The sequence below is a fragment of the Nylanderia fulva genome, unplaced genomic scaffold, assembly GCF_048542155.1.
Source record: "Nylanderia fulva isolate GAGA-0341 unplaced genomic scaffold, ASM4854215v1 Scaffold1, whole genome shotgun sequence".
In the NCBI taxonomy this organism is placed as follows: Eukaryota; Metazoa; Arthropoda; class Insecta; order Hymenoptera; family Formicidae; genus Nylanderia; species Nylanderia fulva.
In genome coordinates this window covers 2299682-2317526 of record NW_028189192.1, presented here as the reverse complement: position 1 = coordinate 2317526, position 17845 = coordinate 2299682, and the positions used below count along the sequence as shown (strand labels likewise).

General features: G+C 33.0%; 6 protein-coding genes across 6 annotated transcripts; 3 read left to right on the top strand and 3 right to left on the bottom strand.

The window, feature by feature from the left end:
* Positions 1–326: 326 nt before the first annotated feature.
* Positions 327–2244, top strand: LOC114928504 (ras-related protein Rab-18-B). Its single transcript, XM_029299741.2, has 4 exons — positions 327–632; positions 718–835; positions 940–1257; positions 1365–2244. Exons 1-4 carry the CDS (start codon positions 562–564, stop codon positions 1524–1526), a joined length of 669 nt encoding a protein of 222 aa, XP_029155574.1. The 5' UTR covers positions 327–561; the 3' UTR covers positions 1527–2244.
* Positions 2245–2336: 92 nt separating this feature from the next.
* LOC114928384 (uncharacterized) lies at positions 2337–4487 on the top strand. The gene is made up of 5 exons (XM_029299532.2): positions 2337–2676; positions 2737–3188; positions 3274–3524; positions 3635–3821; positions 3908–4487. Exons 1-5 carry the CDS (start codon positions 2400–2402, stop codon positions 4067–4069), a joined length of 1329 nt encoding a protein of 442 aa, XP_029155365.2. The 5' UTR covers positions 2337–2399; the 3' UTR covers positions 4070–4487.
* On the bottom strand, positions 3546–8086 carry LOC114928333 (protein RCC2 homolog). The gene is made up of 4 exons (XM_029299447.2): positions 7607–8086; positions 6878–7118; positions 5781–6628; positions 3546–5647 (listed from the first exon to the last, which is right to left on the bottom strand). The coding sequence occupies exons 1-4, from the start codon at positions 7814–7816 to the stop codon at positions 5477–5479; spliced, it is 1470 nt and encodes a 489-aa protein (XP_029155280.1). The 5' UTR covers positions 7817–8086; the 3' UTR covers positions 3546–5476.
* A 2605-nt stretch (positions 8087–10691) lies between these two features.
* Positions 10692–12320, bottom strand: LOC114928433 (mpv17-like protein 2). The gene is made up of 4 exons (XM_029299624.2): positions 11809–12320; positions 11249–11688; positions 10938–11063; positions 10692–10852 (listed from the first exon to the last, which is right to left on the bottom strand). The coding sequence occupies exons 1-4, from the start codon at positions 11834–11836 to the stop codon at positions 10835–10837; spliced, it is 612 nt and encodes a 203-aa protein (XP_029155457.1). The 5' UTR covers positions 11837–12320; the 3' UTR covers positions 10692–10834.
* Positions 12321–12839: 519 nt separating this feature from the next.
* On the bottom strand, positions 12840–14010 carry RpL37-1 (ribosomal protein L37-1). Its single transcript, XM_029299626.1, has 4 exons — positions 13926–14010; positions 13416–13551; positions 13165–13249; positions 12840–12954 (listed from the first exon to the last, which is right to left on the bottom strand). The coding sequence occupies exons 1-4, from the start codon at positions 13926–13928 to the stop codon at positions 12903–12905; spliced, it is 276 nt and encodes a 91-aa protein (XP_029155459.1). The 5' UTR covers positions 13929–14010; the 3' UTR covers positions 12840–12902.
* A 481-nt stretch (positions 14011–14491) lies between these two features.
* On the top strand, positions 14492–17727 carry LOC114928390 (uncharacterized). Its single transcript, XM_029299537.2, has 4 exons — positions 14492–14632; positions 14926–15660; positions 15847–16593; positions 16933–17727. The coding sequence occupies exons 2-4, from the start codon at positions 14932–14934 to the stop codon at positions 17584–17586; spliced, it is 2130 nt and encodes a 709-aa protein (XP_029155370.2). The 5' UTR covers positions 14492–14632; positions 14926–14931; the 3' UTR covers positions 17587–17727.
* Positions 17728–17845: the final 118 nt, after the last annotated feature.

The window sequence follows — 17845 nt, the reverse complement described above, 5'->3', positions numbered from 1 at the left end:
ATTGCTGATTAATTTATAACATAATTATATGAATTCTTAATATCGACTATATAATTACAAATTATGACGATTATTACGTATGATTCAATAATGAATATTAATTTTCTGAGGAAAGTGAAAACTCTATAATTGCATCTATGATCGATATAGCACATTATTGCGAATTTCTCATTAGTTTAATGATAATCCCTAATAATGCCTCGCCGTTAATTAACGAAACTTGCAAATTAAACGGAAAATTTCATATGATGAGTTTCTCGATGTCGATAATGTTTTCCGCAGTTTGAAAGTAAGCAGCGTCATCTGTCAGGCTCCGAGGGAAATCGCTTCCCCCACTCTATCGCCTCGAGATCCTCCAGTCATTGTATTCGTGCAGATTCGTGCGCCTATCATGTTTCGTGACGTACTTTTTGTTGATCGCGAGTGCATTCATAGGCAGCGGAGCGGTGTCAATGTATGTAAATTGACGACGTTAGTTAAAAAAATTGGTGTACTGTAGTCTGTCCAAAGTGTTTTTCCCAGCCTTAATATCGCCGAGAGGGAATCGGTAATCGCGTCATTATGGATCAGGAGGATGTTCTAACGATACTGAAAATTCTCATGATAGGTGAATCTAACGTGGGAAAGTCGAGGTATCTGTAACAAACGCGTTTCTACTTCGTTCCGCTTTTTTTACGCCGTTACTCGAGATTAATCAGCTGCAATTATTATTTCCAGCATACTCCTGAGATTCACCGATGATGAATTTTGCGAGAATATGCAAAGCACAGTCGGGATGGATTACAAAACCAAGCACATAGTCATCGATGGCAATACAGTGAAGCTTGCAATTTGGGTTTGTTATTGTGTTATTCCTCGAGGAGGAAAGATAACGTAATTTACGCTTCTTATTGCGTGTATCTTGGATTTAACTGAAGTGTGTTATTTTTCTTTTTATAGGATACTGCAGGTCAAGAGCGATTTCGTACCTTAACACCCAGTTACTACAGAGACGGTCAGGGTGCTATTTTAATGTACGATGTCACGGATCGAAATACTTTTGTAAAATTAGAGACATGGCTTAATGAATTAAATACATACTGCAATAGAACAGATATTGTAAAGATGGTAGTGGGTAACAAAATAGATCTGCCACATAGAGAAGTGAGTACCGAGGAAGGTCTGCAGTTTGCCAGAAGACATCAGACCTTGTACATTGAGAGTAGTGCAAAAACAGCAGATGGCGTCAAGTGTTGCTTCGAAGAACTTGTACAAAAGGTTAGGACTTTATAGTATTGCTCTACATTCTATATTTCCTGAAAAAGAAAGACTATATTGAATTATATGTTTTATTAATTACACAATATAATATTGCATGGGTACAGATTATACAAACACCTGGCCTATGGGATACTTACTCTACACGATTGTACGACAATGGCAGCATGGGTGGTGTGAGGCATCGAATGGGAAAAAGAGGAATGCAGTTGGTCAACGATCAACCACAGCAAGATGCAGCCTCAAATTGTTACTGCAGTTTGCTATAATCATGGTGTTATAAAAAAATGCATGTTTGTTACGATAAATGTGTTAAGAATGAGAGACTGCACAAAAAAGTAAATTCTGAAAAACAATATGGAATATATCACATGGTACATCATCACTTCATATATGCTATGCATTCGAATCTTACAAAACTTATTAGAAAATAGTTTTGTAAGATGTGCTTTTACACTTACATTCATATACACATACCAACTATTGTTGGAAACTAAATCTTGAATCTGATGTAAAAATCTATGGTGTAAAAAAAATTAATGAAATTTTCTTTATGTAAACACAATAATGTATTATACTAACAATAAGGAAAAAATTATAAATAATAATTTATTCATTTCTGTATAGGCCATAGATATTCTGTTAATCACATTTTTGTACAAATAAAACTCGACAATTTTTATAATCTTTAGTTATGTTTACCATTTTATGTTGTGCACAGTACGTGCGCTTGACGCATATTATTGTTATATTTGAAAAACATGTATTATACTGTAAAAATGTATTTAGGAATCCTGTTTTGTTACTACATCATATATTGTGCTAATTTTTAGACTATAATCTCGTCATAAATATATACTGTTTCGAAAAAGGGGACTTAATAGAAATTTCACTATATAATTGCATGATGGTGTTATTATATATATAAATTGATACATTAATTCTACAATAATTTATTCTATTTGTAAATAAAAAATTTTCTGAATATGTGTTGTGTGTTCTATATATTCATTATTTTAATATAAAAAAACGAATTTGTCACACTTTTTATAACAATTGCCTAAATAATTAGCTCGTATTTTGACATTTGATATGTAAATGATTCAAACTAATATTTTCATTTGACCCACATCTTTCTAAAAATGTCAGATCCACAAAATATAATAGATAAAGATGTATATACATTATGTGAAACAAAATTGCATATAAAATTAACAAATAAAGGAATGTTAATTTATGGTAAATGGAGCAACGAGAAATTACTCAGTTTGCTTGAAGACAAACTTGTACAACGTGACAAAATTAAATCTTTACCTGTGTATACCAATGCGCAATATGATGAATCATTTAATAAGTTAAACTTTATTATTCACAGTGGAGTATATAACGAGTTTGTCTTACTGAAACTAGAAGAAAAAGGTATTACCTTCTTCCTTTTATTTTTCTTCATCATTTTGCACATTGAATGATAAATTTTAGATATGTCGCCACACAGCATTATAAAGGCAATCAAATACGGTCTCATTAGTCTCACTTCTGAAGAACTGAAATATTTTCAAGATTTTGGTGTAGAGACAAAAGATACATGGATGGAAAAAAAACTTGATGACAAACTGATTTGGAATCTTATTGTTACTGGATTAACTGAAAATCAATGCTGGAATATCATTATGTGCGGGCTAGTATCTCAGGATAAAAATATATTGTATCGACTTTTATCGAGCGGCATTGATGTCCCAGAAATCTTGAGCTGGACGTGGAAATCCAAGCCGGTTACACCAACAATGATAAGTTTCTTAAAAGAGCTTGGAATAAATGAAGATACTCTTTGTTATGTAAAAGAGAACGGTATTGATGATGAGGTTGAAAATATGCTAATTGATCTCGGATATAATGAATACAAAGAAAAGAAAGTTTTACAAGTAACTGAGGTATTCCTTTCTAAGTGATTTTAAAGAATATAAAACGTATTGCATACACATAAAAATATATATATCAAGTTGAAATAATTTACAGGAAATATTGTGTGAATGCAGTCTGACTATACTAGAATCACATTCTGTTCCCCTGGAAGCACAAACAGCATCTGAAACTGCAGTCGATAGTCCTTCGTTAAAGTTATTTTCTTCTTGCAGCTTAAATAAAGCAGCTCCTTTATCGAGCGTTTCTTCCATAACGCGATACAATTCTGGCGCTTGCACCTGTTATTTGAATTTATTGTCAAAAGGAAAGGATGATAAAACTCTGAAGAGAAACGATTACTTAAGGTATTTTGGAGCCTTTTAAAATAAATGATAAGAATCTAAAATATAATATATAAATTTAAAATACAATTAAAAATACAATGTGTCATGAATTACATAATCCAAATGCATAGACAAAATGTGATGGTGCCTCTATCGTGGGCAATAGGTAAAGCTTTAAAGTATCTGCCTTCAGATCCTATTCATTACATAGCTCAACAATTGTTACGTTGGAAATATGGTAATGTTCCAGAAGAGGAAGTACATAATGCTCAACAATTTGTCGCTTCTGCTACGATAATAATGGATCAAAGACTTGTGGTAAAAAAAATATTTAAAATTAATAAATTAACATAACTGATAGTTTAAGAAAGTTCGCTTTTCATTGCAATCACATAAATAATTAGGAAAAACGTAAGCGCGAAGAAGAAGATGCCATTAGACGTCTAAATGAAGCTGCTATGAAAGATATCATTTGTAACATGTGTTTAGAGCGACAAAAATTGCATCGCATTAAAGAGCGTTGTTGGAAGTGTACAAGAGTGCCAATATCAGTGCAAGCAAAATAAATGTACAAAAAAAGCGATCATATTAAGCAGTAAAAAAAATAAAATTTTGAACAGCTGTTTTGAAAATTGTTGAACAAACATTTCTTCAAAAAATTGCTAAATAGAACTATTTAAATTTCTTAAAAAATTCGTTTATTTCGTATTTGGACTTGTACATTTATCGCAAGTTTATCAGAACAATATTTCAATGCGAAGATCGCACGAGAGTATTACGTGGAACGGAATGGAATGAATGTCTGGCATCACAATGAAAGATATTCATAATACAGTCTGGCAGTGATCGGTGTTGCAAGTTCATTGGTACAAAAAGGTACTGTGAACGCACTTTCTGGTTCGTTAATTTCTTAGTGTGTACTCGACCAAACGTTTTTTAACGCGTTTTCTACGACAATGGTATACGAGAATGTGTGCTATACGACTTATCTTGAACAAAAAAGTACTCTAAAATGCGAGATACGTATATGTCAGTCGCCTGAATTCGTTACTAATACAACAAAAGAAACTCGTAACTTCCACAGCTCTCTTGTATCACTTTATAATATATAAAACGTTTGTTAAAATTAATATTTTTTAATAATAGATTATATATATAATAATATATAGAATCTATTATTATAATAGATTACGTATAAAATTCATTATTATTATAATATATATTAAATGATACATGTACCTTCGTATAAATGACGTTTCACATAAAAAAAAATTATTAAATTATTTTCCTTAAATTTTAACGAAATACATGTTAAAAGATGTAGAATTCACATAGATTTGTATTATATTATCTACTTGGAGAATAGCTCACTCGCATTTATTATGTACAAAGATTATTCTTGTACATAATTTGTAAAAACGATTCCTGCAGATGTAATGATTCAGGTACTACTGTGATGAATCAATGATATAAACTATTTGAATATGTAAATCGATTAAGAAAGGCAAATCGATAAAAATAAAGGCAGTCACTGCTAAATTCTATAACGTTCTCTTTCCAATGTTCTCTTCTCCAACTTCTTCATAAAGATCACTATTTCTGGTGAAAATTACGACAAACTTCAATAAAATAGCAACGTATCAAAATATATCTTTTTGCATCTATCTTGTTTGGTCTATATCCTGAGCTGCTAACAGAATGGGTCTCAAATGTTACACACAGATTGACTTTCATTCGCGCGCGTTAAGTAAAAACTGGAAGTACAAAGTAGAGTAATAGCTAATCCTATATATCTTTCCTGGACGTTTCTGGCGATCTACTGTTATCATTCCTGGATCATTCTCCGTTAAAACTGGTCACACCTGGTGGCTGTGAATCTCGTTCAAAACGACAACTCTTCCTTTCGTTTCGATCATCTGTATAGTGCGAATAGAAACTCGTTTACACAAACGAGGAAATACACTTTTCATACCTTAAACAGAGTACACCTCCAGCTTATTAATCTTGGCCCTTTCTTCCTCGGTATCGTCTCGGCAGATCATAAGCGTATGAGATAAACCGCATGTGACAGCGGTAATGTATAAACCTTCCAAAGCTTTCACCTCCATCGGAGTCGTCGATGACTTTCGCATTTCACCGAAACCCTAAAAGGAATCGTAAATTATATCAGAAAACAATTAAAGAATATTCTCAGTTATGCAATTTAAATATATAATTCTAAAGATTATTCTGTATTATTTATATTTTATTGTATTTTTCCAAGTATTTATAGCTTACCAATTCTCCGAATGTAGGGCTGGCGCCCCATGCGATAACGGAATCATCGGCTGCGACGACGACGCTTGTTTGCGAGCAACCGACGCATCGAATCTCCCAACCGGATAAATCCTGAATGGGCTTGGGATACATGTTGGCCTCGCCCGTGCGTTTGGTCTGACCGAACATTAGGGCGGATCCGTGCACGTTGATCGCGATGCTGTACGTGCTCCCGCAATAAACCGCGCGGACCCCGCGACTGGGCGGCTCTAGAAACTTGATCAGACGCGGTACCAACTCGTCGCGTTGCTCGTTGTGGCCCAGGCGGCCGATCCCGCCGAATCCCCAGGAGAAGGCGCGATTCTTGCTGTCGATGGCGACGGTGTGATAATGACCGCAGCTAAAGTCCGTGATCTCGACGCGATCCAATGGTATCGCGTGGCCGTCCTTGCCTCTCTCGACATACAAAACAATACGCTTAGGCGCTTTCTCGTAATGAAATGCCATCTTGGTATTCGTTACAAAATATTTGCCGTCCGTATTGTGGCCCAGGGCGCCATACTCAGGGCATCCGAAGGAGTGCAGGCCGCCCTTGATGTCCAGGATCATCGAGAACTCCGCGCCGCATCCTACTTTTACTATCGGTGGTCCGGAATACTTCACCTTGCTGGCGGTCACAACACAGGGGTCATTCTTGCCGACTCCGCATTGACCCAGTTTATTGTCGCCAGCGGCAAAAACTATACCTCGGCTTGTCAAAAATAAGGTATGATTGCGACCGCATGATGCCCCTATGACTGTGTGTCCCTTTAAGGCTTCGACCTCGGTTGGCTCGTCACGACGTTTCGTATCCCCAACGCCCAATTGACCTATTATAAATTATAAAGTCTCAACGCAATGCTGCATTGATGAAAAAAAAAAAAATATAGCTACATGTGTAAGCAAAGTTTGAATTTGACATATGTCAAATTTGGAAAGCTTTTAATATAGGTACAATAATGAATATAAAATTTTCATGCAACATTCATCCTGTGTTATAAATAAATCTGTATACAAATTTGCTAATTTAACAAACAAAAGTATGCACCTGTATCTAGTTATAGTAATGTAAAATTTACCTTTATCATTTCTGCCAAAGGCCAAACATTTGTCGTCCTCGGTAACAATAATGCTGTGGGAAGCGGCAGGACCAGATGCAATCAGCCGTATTTTTGCATTATTCAAGTTTTTGAAGGTATGTGGCGTCCACAAACTGCGCCCTACATTCGCCTTTACTCCTTTAGGCGGTGCTTTACGACCAGCCATTTCCCAATTAGTAAGGCCACACATGAGCAATGTTCCAGGCTTGCCCCAGCCACCCTAGTAAAAAAAAACAGACTTCATTTAGTTATTTTTGCAGGTGTACACTGCAGCGGACATTTTATCAAATACATTTTTGTATAAGTGATCCAATAGTATAAGTTTTATAAATTAAATTTATGTAACAAAATAATCCATCTTATCTGTTTATTTTTCAATTTTCAAAAATTGTATGCTAATAATTAACATCTTACAGCTTAACGTAAACAATTACAAAGAATTAGAAAATTTTGACTGAATACAATTCCAAAATATCAAGCATTACCTATATAAGTACATTTTAACTATTTTACACGTCAAATAAAATATTCGACAATTCTCAAACGAGCCGACAATAAATAAAGCTCGTAACGCAATTAAATTGCCGTTCGAAGCAACGCGAACCGCTTTCCGCGTCGCGTCGCCGGGTGGGAGGCGTCTATGAAAATCTCACGGGAGGGGAAAAAGACACGGAGAGGAAGAGACAAGGAGACTCTTTCTCTTCTCACCTCCGGGGCCGGCAACTCCGGTATATTCGACACATCAGCGAGGGTGTCCTCGGGGACGGCGTCCTCGCCGTCGGCGATGGAGCCGGCCTCAGCGTCGTCGACCTCCGACTCGTGCTCGCTCGAAATGTCCTCCTCGTCGTACTCGACTTTGCGCGACTTGGGACGGTTCTTGGACTTGCCGCCCGACACGCTCTTCCGCTTGGTCGACATCCTCTCGGTCGTGGTTCTTCCTCCGGGGGCAGCGTGGAGCGACGAGAAGGGGGAGGGTCGCAACTCGGGCGAAGAGAAAACTCGGCGGCGGTCTCTCTCTTGACGGCGTTCACACTCGCGGCCGCCGCGGTGACATTTATCGATGTAATGGCGCTGAGGGAGAGGGAGCCGTGCCGCACCGCCGACAGCGGCAAATCGACAACAAAAACGTCGGCCACCTGGCGCTCAAAAATCATAATAAAACCACGCTCCTGCGGATAAGTACGGGCACACATGTATACGCGATTGTGCACGGATACGCGCGCGCACACACACGGAGCGAACCCGTGTGTAGTTTATGATTGTAAATCGCCGGGGGCTCCGCGTTCCGCGTACCACGCGCTCGCCACCTGTCAAACTGGAACGCGGGAACGGACCGCGTTTGCGCGGGAAAATTTGAACGCGCGACGACGCGCCTCCTCTAAGTCTCAGATTTTTGAATATCGAACGAGAGAATTTTTCTCATATATATTGTACATGTAATTGCCGTCGACCGGGATGCGGATACAGATGAGAAATGGAGAGAGAAAATTTAAACGCGGAGAACCAGAGGCTTGATGAACACGTGCGATGCGCGTTTAGGTTCGACAACGCGCAACAGGTACATTGCATTATTATGCGCGAACGCGCATAGGTGACTATACTTTAGCGCAACATGCTTTGTTAGATGTTAGAATAATAGATTTGAACCGAGCGGGAGGGAGGATTATTATTATTACGCTTTACACATGTGGTTATATTTTTACTTTCTAATTTTTTTCTTTATATAAATATTTATTTAAATACATATTATATATATAATTTTTATAAATGTTTATATAAAGAAAAAATTAGAAATTAAAGATTTGAATAATACATTTCATTAATTTCTACAATTTCAGATTGAATAATTTTATTAATTTCTAAATATATATACTATATATATATATTATTAATATTGTAGTTAATTACTATTAATATTATTTTTTTATGAAATGAATTATGATATCATGATTATTATTAATATTATTATATCGTGAATAATATATAAAAGTGCGTAATAAAAATAATGTAAATTTTTATAGATGCACTCCTATATAAATTCTCTATTCGTTATCGATGCATTTTTTGGTAACACGTTTATCCATTCAAATAATCATGCATATTTGCATGATATGATTAATAAATAAAGAATTTAATAAAGAAAAAGATAAATAGAATCATCGATAAGATCGATGAATAAGTCTTCTCTTATCGGAATTCCGATTAGCATTTCGTCATTTATGGTGCAACCGAATTTCGCGGCCAAAGATCACTGACATAATACAAAGGAAGGATATTATATATTGATACACGAGGAAGATTATTATCTCGAGGATGAGAATTGAAAAATTTCCATTACATTATCGATTGTATATCACTGATAATCTATCAAAGTATAAAAAAAAACTAACGAGACTAAATTGTGCATCGGAAGATGCAGTAAGATAAGCGAAGGTACCTAACAATAAGAGATTATATAGGACAGGTACATTTTAAAATCTTACACGTGCAATAATCTTCTCTATTTGAAAAATGCTAATAATAACGCGACGTAACCCAGATTTATCTTGCAATTAATCGTTCTATTTTTTTTACATATGTATACACATTCATATACTCAATGTATATTAAAAAATATTAGATGCTTTCGATTTTTATGCACATTTTCTGAAAAATTCAACATACACATTTTTTTATAAAATTTTTAAATATGGCAAAAATATTTTAGAAATCTTTTTCATACCTTCGAATAATGAATAAATATATATAAATAATAAATAAATATCTATTGAATGTTTCTTGCTAATACACAATCGGTCTACGAATAACATATGCACAGTAAGAATTACATTAAAATTTTACACGTTACACTGAATGTCACGTTGTAATCGTGTCAATGATTTTTGCTTACCGGGTCATTATTCTTATCGTGTTCCCATTAATGAAAGAAATAGAGGGAAGAAGGGGAAGACGCGAAAAGTGATGACAGTACTCAAGCAATTTATTGTTATCGAATCGCACATTTCCATAGATTGTTTGTCTTGCACGACGTTGAATTTATTTGTGTGTTTGTATTTATGTCCATTAATCGTATTTGTGCTCGTGACGGCGTCTGGCTGGTTAGAAAGACTTCGTAATCCCGCTGTCGCCAAATGCCAAACAAAAGCTGTCGAGCAAATAAATAAACTCAATGATTATTGTGCACAATGATAAGGTGGCAATATCGTCGTAGATTGTTTTGGGATACGCATCGTGTCCGATGAGCCAATTTCGGTTCTTACAATTAATTAATTGTCGCTATATTTCACAATATATCGCATTTTTTCGCATACAAATAATTTATTTATACTGATGAGAAAAAGCTTTCCCATTTATTCAGATATAAATTACATGTCAAAATAAACTTGTTCGAATAAAACAAAAAACGATGTAAGCATATCAATTATATAGTTACATTTGAATTTGAATTTAATTTTTAGGCTTCAATTCTCTGAAGCAAGTTAAAATCGAAGATTAGCAAAATAAAACTTGTTTAATTGAGAATAAAAAAAATTGAATTTCTATTTCTTAAAAACAGGAAAATATTATGCTACGATATTAATTATAATGCAATTGTAATTAAGGTTACACTGTTATTTTCTTCCATTATTATCTGCGCTCTCGTTTTATTGTTATCAATAGTTTTTTACATGTATCTCATCAAATAAACACAAACAGGAACTAATAGATTATTTATCATTTTGTAAAAATCAACAGACAATAAATAAATGCCAGATCGCGCGATAAGGGATCGAAACGGGAAGATACAGCAATCTTACTTGGAAACTTTCTGATAACGTTTTATTGCTTATATATCATTACGTATTATAATTCATAATAATACAAATTTATATATTTATAACACATGCTTCGCAGCTTTCTTCATTCAGACTAGTCCCATGAGATTTCTTTCTCTCTTCATTCAAAATGAGCATCCTATACATGAAATGAGAATATACAATTTTTTGTAATTTCCATATAACATCACAATAAGAAAAACATATACAAAAGAAAAACTTACATATTTTATATAAGATAAAAAAACATCATAGACCATCGTCATAGCATTCGTGTAAAGTACTCGATAATGTAAGGGCACAAAGAGAAAGTTGATGCATTGCGTAGGAGGCCAAAAACAACAGTCAACCTATAACACAGATAACAGTATTTCAATAAATTATTTATACACATTATTATATATAAGAAAATATTTTCAGTAATGATTTCCATATTTTAATTGTTATTTAATAATTATAAATATATTTGATCTTTGTAATAAAATTATTAAAATAGTGATTAAAATACACAGGTAGTTTCCTGGGTCTTACATACTTTCCACGTGTCGCCGAACTTTAATTTCAGTTCCTTGCAGATTTCCTCGACTTTGCGATGTTCCAGAATTCCGAGGCCGACGAAGAATATTGCTAGGCACGTAGGACTCGCGATCGACTGATCGAGAAGAGTTTTCTTAATTACCGACTTTGCGCTTCTGCCCGGCAAAACTCTGTCTAAGATCGTGTAGAACCAATGATGAAATGGACCTTGAATCAGTCCGACAACTGTCATGTTCCTGGTCCTCGCGTAATCGTGTCCATACGCAAATGTGCTGGAAATTGCAGTCGTCTCTTTGTCCTCCGGCGAAGCTGCCATTACGCTAGTCGGGAAATATTTGCTAGAATACTTCTTCCAATATTCACTGCGCTGCTGGATTACATCTCCTGCTGCCATCATTAAGCCGCAACTCACGGTATTGGTAATTAACAGATATTTACCTAGATAATGCGGGACATATAGTGATTAAAAAATAGCTACTATATTTTAAAAAATGCAAAATTATAAATTTATTACACCAATAAGAATATAACATTTAGAAACAAAAGGCATAAACTTACCAAACAATAGCTGACGAAAAACACCCATTTGTAAAGAATTGTATGTTATAAAAATCTCTAATTTGTATAAACTTGAATTGCTTTTTTGTTATTACAACAGATAAAAACGAAAAGCTTCTGTAATTAAATATTCCTTGGGGATTATATGTAAAAGGAAATATTACTTAAAACCTCTTTTCTCTGAATCGAATTATTTTTTTCCGAGTTGCCATATACGTTACAGAAATAACGCATCGATAGGATAACGCTCGATCCTTGATTGCTTTCGTTTTCCTTCTTTTCTTTTTAAATTTATTGCTATTTAATCAAGCGGTTCTTCTTAATTCTTTGGTGTTTGTGAAGACGAAATGTTCGCTGGATACTATGGCGTGGCATAACTCTCGGCCTGGCTGACTGAAGATTAATCGTCCTCAGATGCAGTGCTGTCGGCGGACGCCCCTAGATGCACGATGGAGTTGCACCGATCACCCGAGTTATCATCGTGCATCCAACTGTACTGTTTAGCGAGGTCGCGAGTCCGTTAAATATATGGGACGTCGCGACAATTAAAAATTCCGTAGAGGTTGCGCAGTACAAACGACGCGCCTTATCTCTTCCCGATCGCGCATTTCTTCAAATTTTCTCTCTTGTCAGATATGATATAACACACAAAGATACAGATTTATCAGGAGCTCATCTCACATGTTTGTAAACGCTACTCGATGTATTAATGAAAAAACGGAACTATGATAACAACCTCTCTTTTTCTATGTGCATACTCTTAAGCTACGTCTTATTTAAACGCAACATTATTAATATATATATAATTTCTCAAATTTTATTTGTATAAGATCAAGAGATTCAAAACTTTAGATGATATAATAAAAGTGCTCATAAAGCTCGAGATTTAATACTAACATAAAATTTGCAATGATATATTGTGATTATAAATATCTCTTGGAACTGAACATTTTACTACTAATAAATGCAAGAATCCATTCTATCCATTAATATGATTACAAGGAACTTTCATCGAAATGATAATAATGCAATTGCATTTAAAACTTTTTTATTGGTAGTCGAAATTTTACAACTTAATTATGGATAGTCGTGGATTACTTAGCTGCAACAGCTTTGGGTTTTGGCAAGCCTTCCCTGAATCCATTCCTACAGATGTACGAAATAATTATAGATATATACCCAAATATGTGCCAATTATCGCATAAATTAAATAATACAGAACATAGTTCCCATTCAACTACGATTAGAAAATAACAAGAAAATAGCAAAACAATTTCTATAATGTACTTTTTTTTTGCTTAACCATTTTAATATTCAATAATTATTGTTTCGAATAAGTTAATCAGTATGACTCACTTGAATTTACGGCGAACAATCTTAAGATGACGCATACGGCCAGTACCAGTGGTCTTCCTCCTCTTTGCTTTCACCGACCAGTTGTCTGTATACAGTCATCCACACAGGAAGGATTCAATTAATATCATATTTAATGTTATAATTTAATTACAATTTAATTCAACTAATAATGAATTAAGAGATATATTAAATATGTTCAATAACCGAATAAGGCACATAACAAACAGTTCTCTATGTAAATTTATACTTACACGAACGCATCTTTTTAGCTGGGTAACCGCACTGAGCACATTGCGACTTTTGGATGTGATAAGAACTGCGTCCACATCTCCTGCACAATGTGTGCGTCTTATTACGCCGCTTACCAAAACTGGATGTACCTTTCGTCTGTGAACATCAAAGAGAAACGCACAGGTTAATATAACCTGTAATATTGCACTCGATGTCCAAATTTAACTTAAAAAAATTTTTTAAAATACGTATATGACGAATAAAATGACAGAAATTTATTTCTTTAATAATAAACGAATAAGTGAAAAATATCTTCTAGATGTAAATGTATTTGCGTACACATTTTCATAACCTATAACTCTGATATCGTGACGATATCGACAAAAAGATCAAGACTTTTCTCGCCTAATACTATTCGATTACATCGATTCTATTAAAATTCAGGACATCTTTTCCACGACGATAATTCGGTTGATTATTAAGATGACTGCGAAATTAATCGATTCGAAATGATATAAATTCATCCTCACCATTTTCAGCGAAAGATCTACACGAAGAGTCCGAACCGAACAAGTCCGAGTCCGAGCGTTCCTTCGTTCAGATTTCGACCGATAGAAACGAGAGAAACGACCTCTGCAATTGCGAATCGTGACTAATTCTTAATTCAAATAAAAAATGAATTAATTTCACTATAAAAGAAATTATAATTGACCACCCAGCGAATTTCGTATGTTTTATTTTAAAGCGTATACTTACATCACAAAATGGAATTTTCATTATTGTAAATATGTACATATATAGTGATAAAATATATTAAAATTTAAAAAATTTACTTTCAATTATATTATATACAATTCAAATTTGATGAAGTATATTATATATATTATTCAATTATAAGACATAAATTAATTAATTAATATTGACTAAGATCTTTCAATGTAAAAATATTTATATTCATATTTAAATTTCAATGAGAAAGAACGAGACGCGGATGATAGATGAGTCTGTCGCGCAATTTTAACATATATTTATGTTTTATTATATATATATATATATATATATATATATACACCCTATATTTTAGATTTTCTGACTTTGCTGACTCGTGACATTGTTAGTTCGCTTATGTTTATTAGCAGATAAGTAGACACATATAGAACATTAATATATAAGTCAGTTGCTTGATTTTTCATACTTAATTTCTAGTATATTGGATTCTATTTTTAAACATTATTTCGTAAGTATTATATATATTATATATTAAATGACATTTTATTTTATAATTTTTAAGAGTTTTTAAAATATATAGAGAAATACAGTGTGATATGTAATGCAATGTTAACATTATTTTACATAATGTTTTGAATATATATCCTTTTCAATATCAATAGATATACTATATCGGATAAAACGTTTGAAATGTTTGAAGATAAAAATTATAAGAATTATCTTGCAAATTTTTATTTTCCTTTTTTCCACTATATTACATGTATATAATGTCTTTATTATTTGCTTCATTTTCTCTTATAGGTTTCTATGATGTTCGATATCAGAGAAAGTATTAAAAAACAACTGGAATCCAGCTATCTAATCGACATGCTAGCAAAAGCAGTTTTACATTTTAATGATACAGATTTAAAATGCATTGCATCTCTGTGTCGGCAAGATTATACGGCATTGACTATTAAAATAAATATGTTGAAGAAGAAAAAATCTTATTTGGATAAAAAAGAAAAGATGGAAACAGCAGTAAAAGATGTTTTTCATAAAATCGATTATTTATCTGTTGCTGCATTTAAGCATGAACTTGACATCGAAGAACTAGAAAAAGTATATCATAATTGGCTGAACTCAGAGGATTCTGTTTCCTACGAATATGACGAAGATAAGAACGAAATTTTTACATTTGTGGAGGAATCTTTGTTATTCAAACAATTATATAGATGGGAAAAAAATTGTAAATGCCCTTGTCAAGTTTGCGCAATGGAACAACTACAAAGTATTGCTTATTGTATTGCAAAGAAAAAAAATAAATGTCCTGAAACGTGGTTAAAATGTGAAAAAGCGGATTTATCCTGGTTGTCTAACTTCATAATGGAATACATCGAAGAGATTTTTAAATTGAATGGGCCTGATGAATGCATAATAGATTCCCAAACATCGAGCACATTGCAATCTTTCATATTCAATCGAGAAATTGAAGAAATTTCGGATCTAATTATTTTGTACCCTCATGTGCAAAATAAACCTTCGCAATTATCCAACGTAAGTATAATTTATTTTATATAATTAATATAAAGATTTTTTTATAAAGAGGAATTTAAATATACTGAAATTTTGTGTAATGTTTATATTATTCCACGAAGAATGTTTTAAGAAAATATATAAATATAATTTTTTATTCGCATCATGTCATAGTATGTTTTAATTATTTGCTTATTATTTTGTTAGGTTCAAGTAATATCCGATATCAGAGAAAAGATTGTAAGACATTTAGAAATGAGTCCTTGGCTCAACAAAGCAGCGAAAGAAGTTTTATATGAAAACAAAAATATAACAGATGTTGCACTAAAATATAATCTTGATTTTTGGATTTTTAAACGAAAACTAGAGATAATAAAAGAGACCAATATTTATGTAAATGTAAAAAACAAGTATGAAAATGCAATATGTACAATTGTAAATCAAAATGCAAGTCTAACTGAGAATGCAAAAATACATTGCATTAATAAAAAACATCTAGAAGCAGAGTTTATGAAATATCTCCAGCTACGTAGAAAAACCAGAAAATCATACACATATGACCAAATTATAAACCCTAATGGAATTTTTACAGCTTCTCAGGAAAAATCATTATTGCAATTATTAAATAGTTGGAAGCGTTGTTTATTTAAATGCTCTTGTCAGGTTTGCACAATGGAACACTTACTCAAGTTGACGTATTCATTTGCCAAAATGAATAAAATCCTATATCCTTCCGAATGGGATATAAACGAAGAAGCGGACGAATTCTGGTTCTGCGAGTTCGAAATGAGATATAGCATAGAAATCAAGACTCAATTCGTGTTTGCTCATTCCTGCACGAAAGAGCTTTCAGCATCACAACTTTCGTTGTCATTCATTCGACCAAAAATTTCGGAAATAAATACTTTGCACGTCCAAGTGCAAGAAGATTTCGAACCGTTGCAATCATCCAACGTAAGTATCATTTTGTGTTAATCATATTATGTTAGAATTAGCTGAAAGATTTGTTAAAGTAAAGAGAAATTCAAGTAGCTATACTGTGAGATTCTGCGCAATGTTAACATTATTTTATACAATATATATATATATATATATATATATATATATATATATTTAAAAAAATCTTGACTATCGAAAGATCTCTTGAATATCGATAGATGCAAAATGTATGTATGATATAAAATGTGTAAATAATAGATAAACAAAATTGACGATTTTTATCTTACAATGTACCCCTTATTTTTTCCTTCATATAGAATGCATTAATTAATTGATTGCTTTATTTCGTTATAGGCTGATGTAACTAAAAATGACAACGTGCAAAAAAGGATTGCAACACATTTAAAATGGAGTAGTCAACTCGACAAAGCAGCTGAAAAAGTTTTAAATGAAAACAAATATATAGCAAGTGTTGCACGAGATTATAAACTTGATCTTTGGCTTTTGAATCGAAAAGTGTATATATTAAAATTTAAGAGAACACAATTGGATACGAAAAATAAGATTGAATCGTCATTAAATGATATTAAATATAATAATATATCTACATCCTGTGCAGCAAAGAAATATAACATTGATGAAGAAATTATAGAAGAAAACTGGGAACAGTGGAGAAATTTAGAAAGCAATATTATCACATATGAAGCATTTACAATGGACGATGAAATTTTTACATTTTCACAGGAATCTATTTTACTGGAACAATTACAACAGGATACTAAAAACCTAAACTGTAATTGTCAAATTTGCGTATTGGAATATCTACGTAGTATGGCTTATAGATTTGCCACACAAACAATTGACAAACGCTGTCCTGTTGAATGGCATGCAATTGCAAAAGCGGACGAATTGTGGATATATGAATTTGAAATGAGACATAACATAGAGATTTCTAAATATCGTCAATGTGATCATTTGGATCATTTGGAACAACCTTCATTAAATTAACAGTAAATTTCGATATCAAGTACTTCGAATAGTCTGCAAAGAAATCTTGATCACAAATTAATCTACAGGATATATAATTATTATCAATTGCTTAAACTTTTTATAATGTATGAATTCCCATGAATTTTTAATGTCCCTGATAGAGAGTATTAATTAATTTATATCTTCATATATATCTATATATATATATAAATATATATATATATATATATATACACACATATATATATATATATATAACATTGTATATATAACAGTT

Bases quoted from the DNA above. Each gene is read 5' to 3' on its own strand.
- LOC114928384 (XM_029299532.2), top strand. From the start codon at position 2,400: ATGTCAGATCCACAAAATATAATAGATAAAGATGTATATACATTATGT. The intron at 2,677-2,736 runs GTATTACCTTCT...GATAAATTTTAG, and splicing joins ACTGAAACTAGAAGAAAAAG to ATATGTCGCCACACAGCATT. The intron at 3,822-3,907 runs GTAAAAAAAATA...ATAAATAATTAG, and splicing joins TAATGGATCAAAGACTTGTG to GAAAAACGTAAGCGCGAAGA.
- LOC114928333 (XM_029299447.2), bottom strand. From the start codon at position 7,816: ATGTCGACCAAGCGGAAGAGCGTGTCGGGCGGCAAGTCCAAGAACCGT. The intron at 6,629-6,877 runs GTAAATTTTACA...AATTTATAATAG, and splicing joins CTTTGGCAGAAATGATAAAG to GTCAATTGGGCGTTGGGGAT. The intron at 5,648-5,780 runs GTAAGCTATAAA...GATTCCTTTTAG, and splicing joins GCCCTACATTCGGAGAATTG to GGTTTCGGTGAAATGCGAAA.
- LOC114928433 (XM_029299624.2), bottom strand. From the start codon at position 11,836: ATGGGTGTTTTTCGTCAGCTATTGTTTG. The intron at 11,689-11,808 runs GTAAGTTTATGC...CGCATTATCTAG, and splicing joins TTTTCGTCAGCTATTGTTTG to GTAAATATCTGTTAATTACC. The intron at 11,064-11,248 runs GTATGTAAGACC...TCTGTGTTATAG, and splicing joins AGTTCGGCGACACGTGGAAA to GTTGACTGTTGTTTTTGGCC.
- LOC114928504 (XM_029299741.2), top strand. From the start codon at position 562: ATGGATCAGGAGGATGTTCTAACGATACTGAAAATTCTCATGATAGGT. The intron at 836-939 runs GTTTGTTATTGT...TTCTTTTTATAG, and splicing joins CAGTGAAGCTTGCAATTTGG to GATACTGCAGGTCAAGAGCG. The intron at 1,258-1,364 runs GTTAGGACTTTA...GCATGGGTACAG, and splicing joins TCGAAGAACTTGTACAAAAG to ATTATACAAACACCTGGCCT.
- RpL37-1 (XM_029299626.1), bottom strand. The intron at 13,250-13,415 runs GTAAGTATAAAT...GACTGTATACAG, and splicing joins AGCTAAAAAGATGCGTTCGT to ACAACTGGTCGGTGAAAGCA. The intron at 12,955-13,164 runs GTGAGTCATACT...GTACATCTGTAG, and splicing joins ATTGTTCGCCGTAAATTCAA to GAATGGATTCAGGGAAGGCT.
- LOC114928390 (XM_029299537.2), top strand. From the start codon at position 14,932: ATGATGTTCGATATCAGAGAAAGTATTAAAAAACAACTGGAATCCAGC. The intron at 15,661-15,846 runs GTAAGTATAATT...TTATTTTGTTAG, and splicing joins AACCTTCGCAATTATCCAAC to GTTCAAGTAATATCCGATAT. The intron at 16,594-16,932 runs GTAAGTATCATT...ATTTCGTTATAG, and splicing joins AACCGTTGCAATCATCCAAC to GCTGATGTAACTAAAAATGA.